The sequence below is a fragment of the Terrapene carolina genome, unplaced genomic scaffold (genome assembly GCF_002925995.2).
Source record: "Terrapene carolina triunguis isolate 2854851 unplaced genomic scaffold, T_m_triunguis-2.0 Scaffold34327, whole genome shotgun sequence".
NCBI classification, from domain to species: Eukaryota; Metazoa; Chordata; order Testudines; family Emydidae; genus Terrapene; species Terrapene triunguis.
This window is the reverse complement of record NW_020698678.1, coordinates 3-10,943: the sequence shown is the minus strand read 5'-3', so window position 1 is coordinate 10,943 and position 10,941 is coordinate 3. Positions and strand designations below refer to the sequence as shown.

The 10,941-nt window shown below is 50.2% G+C and overlaps 1 protein-coding gene across 2 annotated transcripts; it reads right to left on the bottom strand.

Annotated features, from left to right (window-relative positions):
* Nucleotides 1-6,467: 6,467 nt before the first annotated feature.
* On the bottom strand, nt 6,468-10,623 carry LOC115271527 (zinc finger protein 572-like). 2 transcript variants are annotated; one of them, XM_029914285.1, is made up of 2 exons: nt 10,192-10,623; nt 6,468-9,872 (listed from the first exon to the last, which is right to left on the bottom strand). In XM_029914285.1, the coding sequence occupies exon 2, from the start codon at nt 9,569-9,571 to the stop codon at nt 8,858-8,860; it is 714 nt and encodes a 237-aa protein (XP_029770145.1). In that variant the 5' UTR covers nt 9,572-9,872; nt 10,192-10,623; the 3' UTR covers nt 6,468-8,857. The 2 variants fall into 2 exon arrangements, with proteins under 2 accessions (XP_029770145.1, XP_029770146.1); XM_029914286.1 differs by having other exon boundaries at nt 6,468-9,839.
* Between the last annotated feature and the right edge of the window lie 318 nt (nt 10,624-10,941).

The window sequence follows — 10,941 nt, the reverse complement described above, 5'->3', positions numbered from 1 at the left end:
ACCACTTCCGTGCGAGATGGATGAGGTCATACAATTGGGACCGCGGGGTTTTGTTTTCCTGGTACCTCCACTCGTGATACCGCTGGGCCCGCACTGCTGTCGTTACCCCAGATCTGGCCAGGATATCTGCTTTCAGCTGGGGGTAGTCTGCCGCAGCCTCTTCAGGCAGATCATAGTAGGCCTTCTGGGCCTCCCCACACAGGAATGGGGCAAGGATGCCAGACCACTGATCTCGAGGCCAAGCCTCCCATAGGGCTGTCCTCTCAAAGGCCAGAAGGTATGCCTCTACATCATCCTCCCGCGTCATTTTCTGCAGCCAATGGCTGGCCCGTATGATCTGCGTCCCATCATGGCCGTGGTTCAGCTCTGTAAGGGTCTTTACCTGGCTTACCAGTTCCTGCAACATAGCTCGGTCCTGAGCAGCCTGGTCCATTAGCAGGCGATTAGTCTCTTGCTGCAGCCGCACTGCCTCCTGTTGGGCGGCTGCCTGGACACGGGTAGCCTCCTGCTGGGCCGCCATGGCTTGTATCAGTGCCCGCACTACGTCATCCATTGTGGTGAAAAAAATGAATAACCCCGCTCCCCCCCCCTTTTTTTTTTAAATCACCCTCCTTCTTCTGCCGCGCTGTGCAAACCAAAATCCCACTCCTGACACCAGTTGTGACAAAGTTCCTCCACTATCTTGGTGGGTCCTGCGCTTTTTGGCGGATTTTCTTGCCTCAGAGATTCACCATGTGGGTTGGGGAACAGCCCAGAGACCTTCCCCTCTGGTAGAACTCACAGTCCAGGTCAATTGGGAGGTTTGGGGGGAACCCGGTCCCGCCCTCTACTCCGGGTTCCAGCCCAGGGCCCTGTGGACTGCAGCTGTCTAGAGTGCTTCCTGGAACAGCTGCACGACAGCTACAACTCCCTGGGCTACTTCCCCATAGCCTCCTCCCAACCCCTTCTTTAGCCTCACCACAGGACCTTCCTCCTGATGTCTGCTAATGCTTATACTCCTCAGTCCTCCAGCAGCACGTCCTCTCACTTCCAGCTCCTTACACCCACACCTCACTAACTGGAGTGAGAGCCTTTTTATACCAGGTGTCCTGATTAGCCAGTCTGTCCTCATTGATTCTAGCAGCTTCTTCTTAATTGGCTCCAGGTGTCCTAATTAGCCTGCCTGCCTTAACTGGTTCCAGCAAGTTCCTGCTTGTTCTGGAACTGCCCCTGTTAGCTTACCCAGGGAAAAGGGATCTACTTAATCTGGGACTAATATATCTGCCTTCTACCCTCTTCTGTAGCCATCTGGCCTGACCCTGTCACAGTAGACACAACCAATGTTCTAGGTGTGTACTACACACACAATACAGTCTTGAAAGCAATTATCACAGAGGAGTTGAGGCTTATGAGTTATACCAAGAAACAATGCAAGCTACCCAAATTTCTTATTACGTTTACTTATGATCATCCGTTCTCATTGCTTTATTACCTAACACATTTATCCCACTTCCAAGGATGCATTTGTCTTCAAGGCACTTTTAAGAGTGTGGTTTCTACTGTTCAAATAGCTTCGGTTGAAAAGGGACAAGTTTAGAACAGCAAAAACAATTGCTTAAACTTATTGTTTTCAATCTCTTTTAGGGCAATTTGCTTGGACGGATAAAGAAGTTAAAATGTAAAATATGGTTACTTGAGGTCTCACTAGAGAGTGCAGACTCAGCAAGATAACCTATGGTCGTGCCGCCCCCTCCCTATGGCTCCTCCGGCCGTGCTGCCCCCCCTTGCCTGGAGGAGTTCAGCGCTGGCCGGCAGGCGCGCCACTTTTTGAAAATGTGCTGAGGGGAAGCGGCTGCTTCCCCTGCACCCCACTAGCTACACTACTGGGCCCATGGGGCGGGGACATGGACCGGAGGCTGCTCTCAGCCCCTCCACCCTGGGCAGGTGGAGAGTCCATGGCTCCCAGCCCGCTCCAGCTTCTGGCTAGGCTGGGGGCAGGGCCTCAGGTTGAAGGGGTAGGGTGGGGCCATGAAAGGGGCAGGGGCCCTTTGCCCCCCCACTTTTGGGAAGGCTCCACTGCCCCTGTCCAGGCATCTGTTGCCCTTAGGATTCTGCAGCTTCTTGCTGGGTTCAGTCAACTGTCTAGCTGCACACGATGACCTCAGCTTTACATACCCTAATTTCAGAGCTCGATGGAGGGGGCTACGCTCTGATTTCTATTGGACATGGGCCAAGACAGTTCTCAGATTTCAGTTCTCATTTTCTCTGCTGCTCCCGCAAATATCCAGTAGATGGTGCTGGTGTATAAAAAATATCTTCAATCCTTTTCTTATCTGATTCAGTTCAAGAATTGTATTTCATTATTAGCCCTTACTATCACCTAGAATCCTCCCCCAGCCTTTAAAGGAATATCTCTTAATATTCCAAAGTTATATCATGATTTATGTCTTTCAGCATTCCTTCTTCCTTGTGCCAGGCAAATCCTATTACTTCTAAGGTCCCTCCTATAAATCCCCTATAATGTTCTACATTTGGAGGACATACTCCATGCATTCTTTGGTTGTATATAAACATGTCACATTATTTAGGGTTTACAATAGAACAAAACACATTATTCCCATATGGAAGGATCTGACTCACAAGACAAAAATGTTCCCCATACTAATTTGGGGTGAAAGACAGTGTGACCGGTTGGATCACAGAAACCCCCTTGGGGCTGCCAACTGATATGCCAAGACTACTTCTGCCCCTGCTTTCCCTGCCAGCTTGGGACTCCAGCACCCTGTCTTGTTGAGCCAGACACGCCAGTCTGATCCAACACAGACCCAGGGTCTGAACCACATGCCCCAAAGCTGCACACTTAAGAAGTGTTCCTGTCTTTAACACTCAGATGCCCAACTCCCAATGGGGTCCAAACCCCAAATAAATCCATTTTACCCTGTATAAAGCTTATACAGGGTAAACTTATAAATTGTTCGCCCTCTATAACACTGATAGAGAGATATGCACAGCTTTTTGCTGCCCCCCCCAGTATTAATACATACTCTGGGTTAATTAATAAGTAAAAAGTTATTTTATTAAATTCAGAAAGTAGCATTTAAGTGGTTCCAAGTAGTAACAGACTACTTAGTGAAATTACCAAGTAAAATAAAATAAAACACGCAGGTCTAAGCCTAATACAGTAATAGAACTGAATATAGATAAAATCTCACCCTCAGAGATGTTTCAATATGTTTCTTTCACAGACTGGACACCTTCCTAGTCTGGGCACAATCCTTTCCCCTGGTACAGCCCTTGTTCCAGCGCAGGTGGTAGCTAGGGGATTTCTCATGATGGCTGCCCCCTTTGTTCTGTTCCACCCACTTATATATCTTTTGCATAAGGCGGGAATTCTTTGTCCCTCTGGGTTCCCACCCCTCCTTCTCAATGGAAAAGCACCAGGTTAAAGATGGATTCCAGTTCAGGTGACATGATCACATGTCACTGTAAGACTTCATTACCCACTTGCCAGCCCACAGGTATACAGGGAGACTTACAAGTAAAACCGAGCCATCTACAGGTAATTGTCCTGGTTAATGGGAGCCATTAAGATTCCAAACCATCATTAATGGCCCACACTTTGCATAACTACAATAGGACCTCAGAGTAATATTTCATATTTCTAGTTTCAGATACAAGAGTGATATATTTATACAAATAGGATGACCACACTCAGTAGATTATAAGCTTTATAATGATACCTTACAAGAGACCTTTTGCATGAAGCATATTCCAGCTACATTGTATTCACACTCATTAGCATATTTTTATAAAATCATATAGAGTGCAATGTCACAGACAGGTTATCCATGGTATATTTGCTTTGCAAGGAAAACAATGTATAGTTTATAATTTGGGGTGGAAACATGCCGCTTGGATTTCTTGGGGTAACAGACAGTTTGCCCAATTTGACCTTCAATCTTACAGCCAGTCATTTCTAGTTTGCTTAGCTTGCAGCTCCCCCACCCATCTTTTGATTCACACACAATGTGCAGTGGGCTCCTTTGCATAGAAAAACAGGGTGTCACCCTTGCTTGGGGTATGTATAAGCTACAAAATTAGGTCGATTTTATAGAAGTCGATTTTTAGAAACCAATTTTATACAGTCGATTGCGTATGTCCACACGAAGTCTCCACTGCCCATTGGAATTCTGGGTTAAGCTCCCAGTGCCTGATGGGGCAAAAACATTGTTGCAGGTGGTTTTGAGTAAATGTCATCAGGCCTCCCTCCCTCCATGAAAGCAACGGCAGACAATTGTTTCATGCCTTTTTTCCTGGGTTACGCGTGCAGATGCCATACCACAGCAAGCATGGAGCCCGCTCAGCTCACCGTCACCGTACGTCTCCTGGGTGCTGCTGGCAGACATGGTACTGCATTGCTACACAGCAGCTCCTTGCCTTCGCAGCAGATGGTGCAGTAGGACTGATAGTTGTCATACGTCTCCTGGGTGCTCCTGGCAGACCTCGGTGAGGTCGATCTGGGGCGCCTGGACAGATATGGCCAACCACCCTCCCCCCTTTGAAATAAAGTAACTATTGTTTTGAAACCATGCATCGGCGGCAGCAATTCGGGGCAGGGGGGGAAAGCCGTGATCGTGATCAGCGGCGGCAATTCGGCGGCAGGTCCTTCGCTCCCAGAGAGAGTGAGGGACCCGCCACCGCCGAATTGCCGCACGTGCCACCCCTCTCGGTTGGCCGCCCCAAGCACCTGTTTGTTAAGCTGGTGCCTGGAGCCGGCCCTGGGGAGGAGGGAAGGACAAGGCCACATTGCTTATTGTAGCCACACTAAATATCAAACTGTTTGAATGACAGCCTTCTGTTGCTTTGGCCATCCTCTGGAGTGGAGTGGCTGGGTGCCTGGAGCCTCCCCCCCACGTTCTTGGGCGTCTAGGTGAGGAGGCTATGGAACATGGGGAGGAGGGTAGGCGGTTATACAGTGGATGCAGCGGGGGTCTGTGCTCTTGTTGGCTTTCTTGCAGCTCCAACAGACGCTTCATCATGTCCGTTTGCTCCCCCAATAGACACTTCATCATGTCTGTTTGCTCCCCCATTAGCTTCAGCATCGCATCCTGCTGCCGCTCTTCATGTTCACTTAATTCTTTCCTGGCCTCTGCCACTGAATGCCTCCAGGCATTAAGCTGTGCCCTATCAGTGCGGGAGGACTGCATGAATTTGGAAAATGTGTCCTCGCGAGTGAGTTTTTTTCGCCTTCTAATCTGCGATAACCTCAGGGACGGAGATGATAGGGGAGCTGTCAAGGCTGTATCCCCACTTTGAACTTTAGGGTACAAGAGTGGGGGCCTGCATGAGGACTCCTAAGCTTAACTACCAGCTTAGTTCTGGTCCGCTGCCACCATCCCAAAGCTAATTCCCTTCCCTGGGTAGCCTTGAGAGACCTTCACCAATTCCCTGGTGAATACAGATCCAAACTCCTTAGATCTTAAACAAGGAGAAATCGACCCTTCCCCCCTCCTTCCTTTCACCAACTCCTTTCACCAACTCCTGGTGAATACAGATCCAAACCCCCTTGGATCTTAAAACAAGGAGAAATCAATCTGGTTCTTAAAAAAGAAGGCTTTTAATTAAAGAAAAAGGTAAAAATCATCTCTGTAAAATCAGTATGGAAAATAGCTTTACAGGGTAATCAAACTTAAAGAGCTCAGAGGACCCCCCTCTGTCTTAGGTTCAAAGTACAGCAAACAAAGATAAACACTCTAGTAAAAGGTACATTACAAGTTGAGAAAACAAAGTAAATCTAAGACGCCTTGCCTGGCTTTTTACTTACAAGTTTGAAATAGGAGAGACTTGTTTAGAAAGATGGGGAGAACCTGGATTGATGTCTGGTCCCTCTCAGTCCCAAGAGCGAACCACCCCTTAAAACAAAGAGCACACACAAAAGCCTTTCCCCCCCCCAAGATTTGAAAGTATCTTGTCCCCTTATTGGTCCTTCGGGTCAGGTGTCAGCCAGGTTACCCGAGCTTCTTAACCCTTTACAGGTAAAAGGATTTGGAGTCTCTGGCCAGGAGGGATTCCATAGCACTGTACACAGGAGAGCTGCCACCCTTCCCTTTATAGTTATGACAGGAGCGTAGAAACATTCTGTGCTCTACGATTCTGGGGGGGACTGCATGGTCACCTGTGCTGCTGAGTGCTGCTGAGTTCGCCACGCTGACCAAACAGGAAATGAAATTCAAAAGTTCCCGGGGCTTTTCCTGTGTACCTAGCTAGTGCATTGGAGTTCAAAGTGCTGTCCAGAGCGGTCACAATGGAGCACTTTGGGATAGCTCCCGGAGGCCAATACCATCGATTTGCATCTGCACTACCCCAAATTCGACCCAGCAAGGTCGATTTTAGTGCTACTCCCCTTGTTGGGGAGGAGTACAGAAGTCAATTTTAAGAGCCCTTTAGGTCGATGGAACGGGGTTGGTTGTGTGGACGCATTAATTTTTAAATCAACCTAACACAGCTAAATTCGATCTAACCCCATAGTGTAGACCAGGCCTTGGTAACTAGTTCTTTTTAGCTAGGTTGGGAGGGAGAGAGAGGTTTTATCCATAGGCAAATTATGAGAGATTCTTGCCTAGGTGATTAACAATAATCTCTTTTAGCTATTTTAGTTTCAATTCTTGGGGAAACGAACTCCCAACCTTGGCTGATCTATGGGTCCCTGTCTCAGTGTCCATCAGGGTCTGAGCCCCAGGAACAGGGATGCTGGGATAAAGTGTGGCCAGGACGTAAACAGCCCTGCACTGCTCTGCATCCACAGGAAAAGGTCACTGTTCAGACCCGCTGTGCACAGAGCTGAGTGGGGACAGATGCTGGAGACGGTGCTGGGGACAAGGAGCTGGGCTGCTCCCCGTCTGGCCATGTGCCTGGCTCCAGCCCACTGGGAACTGGCCTTGGGGGCTCACACCCAGCCGGAGCACCTGGATTCTGCCTGGGTGGCTCGTTAACCCCTGCAGCAATTAACCCCCAGGAGAGGGGAAGGGAGGACACCGAGACTGAGCCCTGAGACACAAAGGGCTGCAAAAAGAAAGACGTGGAGGCACCCTGACCCCACTTCGAACACCAGGGGAGCAGAGACATCAGTGAATGGCTGGATATGGGGGAGCCAGCAATTCCTGCTGATGGGGAGAAAATAACAGGGGGGCTGGGGAATGTCCCTGTCTGGCACTTCGCTCCCCACATCTAGAGCTCGAGAACAGGAAATTCTCAGGGAGACGAGGGATTCACAATAAACATTTTATGAGGAATTTATCTGGGAAAATCAAAATCCCATTAGGTAAAAACTTTAGCAAGAAATAAACATTCCTCTGAAACTTGCGTTTCCAGAAGCAGGAACATAGAACTGGAAGCGGGCTTCTGTGTCATTCGATCCAGTCTCTGCTATTGCAGAAAAGCAAAAAAACAGGACCCCACCTCCCCACTGCCCCATCCAGAAACAAAAAGAAAAGCCCTCCCAGGGCAGTTAGTTCAGGAATAAGCCCGGTATGTGACAATGTGAGCTGAGCCCCTCCCTAGAAACAGATGAAACCCTTCCCTTCAGCTCAGTAAATCCCTTCCACTGATGAGACAGCTGGGGTGGGATGGGAGAGGATCAGATAATAATGAAACACAGTAAAAATGACACTTCCCCTCCCTTGGCACCTCTGTCCTCCTGAGCCTCTGAACACACAGTAATTAGTGACGACTCCCTGGGATGGTGTGTGACTTATCCCCATTGCACAGATGGGAGAGGCACACGCAGAGAAAGGAGGGGCAGTGATTGGGATGAAGTGACACTAGCAGAGCTGGTTATTGAGCCCAGCAGTCACCCCCACCCTGCTCTAACTACTAGATCACACTCCCGCTTGGAGCTAGGAACTAAACCCAGGACTCCTGAGGCCCAATTCCCCCTGCTCTCACTACTACACCATACTGCACTCTCAGGAACAGGGCAATCTCCCATCTCTCTGGGAATCTCCCCCAGGAATTCCCCAGTCTCCAGCCCCTGCATTTACAGAGTCCATCCTCTCACTTCGGATCAGCAGCTCTTGTTGCTTTATACTATGGACCCACAGGGCCCCCCACTCTTTCCCTGAAAAACTTAAAACTCTCCTTTGCTGTGAGGCCTGCAAAAAAAACTGACAGTGGTTAGGGTGCTGGTATGCTGAGCGTGCTACCCATCATGCTACCAATACTGTCTGCTTCCTTGGATCCCTGCCCTCCATCTGTCCGTCTCCATCTGTTGTCCCGTCTCTCCACTTAGATTGTAAACTCTTTGGGGCAGGGACTGGCTTTTCATTCCACGTTTGCACAGCGCCTGCTGCAGAGGGGTCCTGGGCCATAACACCAATAATTAATAATAACAGCGTCCCCTGCCCTCACCCCCACCCTGAGAGGCTTTGGGAGCTGCAGAGACAACATGGACACAAAGTGCAATGGGGCATCTTCACCTCTTCTCTGACCTGGCAAGTGTGTGTGGCCCCTGCAGAAATGTCTCCTCACTAATTTCAACACCTGCTCCCCCCAGACCTTGAAATAACCCGTCTCCCCAGTATCCAGTGCTCCCTCCTCTGGCCATACTGAAACCCAAAACATCCACCCGCCTGGCCCCCCTCTACCTAGACCATCCTGAAATGAAGCACATTTGTACGTTGCGTTAGCAGGGCATAGAATCATTACATTCAGGGAGAGCTCCTGCCACCTTCTCTGTGGCGTGTCTAGTGGGACATTAGAGAGACCTTCCACTTGCAGCCTTCCCCACAGAATGGACATTTATAGAGTCTCTCATGTGTGGATTCTCTGATGAGCAATAAGGGTGGAGCTCAGCGGGAAACTTATCCTGCACTCAGGGTAGTTATAGGGGTTTTTTCCTGGTGTGGACTCTCTGGTGTTTAATCAGGCTGGAGCTCTGGCTGAAGCTTTCTCCACACTCAGGACATTTATAGGGTCTTTCTCCCGTGTGAATCCTCTGATGCTTAGTAAGGTCTGAGCCCTCGCTGAAGCTCTTCCCACAGTCGAGGCATTCGTAGGGTCTCTCTCCCGTGTGGATTCTTTGGTGGGAAATGAGGTAGGAGCTCCGAGTGAACCCTTTCCCGCACTTGGGGCATTTATAGGGTCTCTCTCCCATGTGGATCCTCTGGTGGGCGATAAGGTTGGAGCTCACGCTGAAGCTTTTCTCACAGTCAGGGCATGTCCAGAGCCTCTGCCCAGTGTGGGTTCTCTGGTGCACAATAAGGTTGGAGCTGGCAGTGAAGCTTTTCCCACACTCGGGGCATTTGTAGGGTCTCTCTCCTGTGTGCAGTCTCCGGTGTGAAATAAGGGAGGAGAAAGTGGCAAACTGTTTCCCGCAGTCAGGGCAGCGATAGGGTCTCTCTCCCGTGTGTGTTCTCTGGTGCTTTGACAGGTCGGCACCCTGAGTGAACCCCTTCCCACAGTCCAGGCAGTCATAGGGCCTCTCTCCTGTGTGGATCCTGTGATGCACAATAAGGTGTGAGTTGCGAGTGAAGCTCCTCCCGCACTCAGGACATTCATACGGTTTCTCGTTAGTGTGGGTTCTAAGCTGGAGCATGGTTTCACTGCGGTCCTTCAAACCTCTCTAAGTGGAGTTACCTCGTCTCTTTACTGGGGGGTTCCCTGCTGCCTCTCCAGCCCGCACCGACCCTCGCAGGCTGCTTCCTGCTCACCCCTCCAGGAAATGTTCCCTTTGGATGGTCCCAGTGCCGACCCGTGTGATTCCACTTGCTCAGGGATTTCCTGCTTAGGATTCGTCTCCTCGTTTTCACTCACCATCCCATCACCTGCCGGGATAGAGGGAGTATCCAGACAGGAATCGTCCCCTGTGCCGGGGAGAGGCAACCTCAGAAAGGGGACTGGGAAAGGGGGGGGGGGGAATCAAAATAATTACTGGGGAGATTGAATACTCAGGAGCCCAAACCCCCACCAGCCCTTCCCCAGAAAGGGGACCAATTCCGCTGCCACGCCCCATCTGAACATTCAGGAGAAGGGAGCAACTGCCGAGAGGCGAGAGCCATGAGTGACATCTCCCATGAAGATACGACTCCGGCTGGGCACAGTCGTGACCTGGGTGAGATGCAGCAGAGCTGGGGGACCTCACAGGGACTCAGCGGCAATCCCAGCTGTTTATGTCGATGGTGGATGGTTTCCATGCCCATGTAGCCAATTCCTCACCTGTATGAACGTTTCTCAGGGTCCCTCTTTCCTCAGAGCCTTGGGAGATCCAGGACGCAACTGCTCTTCCCCTTGTTCCAGCCTGGAGATCACGTCAGGACTGAAAACTGGAAGACCTGCTCAGAGGAAGTAAAATAGGTGAGCCGAAGGGTTTATTATTATCATTATTCATGTTTGTTACCTTTGTGCCAAAGGGCCAGACAAGAGTGGGGCCTCAAACACAGAGCAGTAGTTGACCCCTGCCCCAAAGAGCTAACAATTTAGTCATTCTGAGACAGAGTTGATGCGGGGTGGGTGCCTTCGTATAAGCCAAATGGAGGAGGAGATGTTCCTGAAGGCCCTCTGGGGAGGTCAGGTGGTTCCTGGGAGGCGTGTGGTGCCCCCTGCAGGAGATTCAGGGGTTTTCATGCCCTGGGGAATTTTATGACTCGGGCCAGCATAACTTCTTCCCCCTTTCTAGCCCTGCTGAGACCAGAGCCCTCTCTGAGGCTATGTCTACACTACAGAATTAGGTCGGATTTATAAAAGCCGGTTTTATAGAAACCGGTTGTATGCAGCCGATTGTGTGTGTCCCCACCTAAAATGCTCTAAGTGCATGAAGTCGGCGGACCGCGTCCACAGTACCGAGGCTAGCGTCGACTTCCGGCGCATTGCACTATGGTACCTATCCCACAGTTCCCGGAGCCTCCGGCGCCCATTGGAATTATGGGTTGAGATCGCAATGCCCGGATGATGCAAAGCAGTGCCGCG

Excerpts from the sequence above, each read along its gene's own strand:
- LOC115271527 (XM_029914285.1), bottom strand. The coding sequence starts at position 9,571 with ATGCTCCAGCTTAGAACCCACACTAACGAGAAACCGTATGAATGTCCT.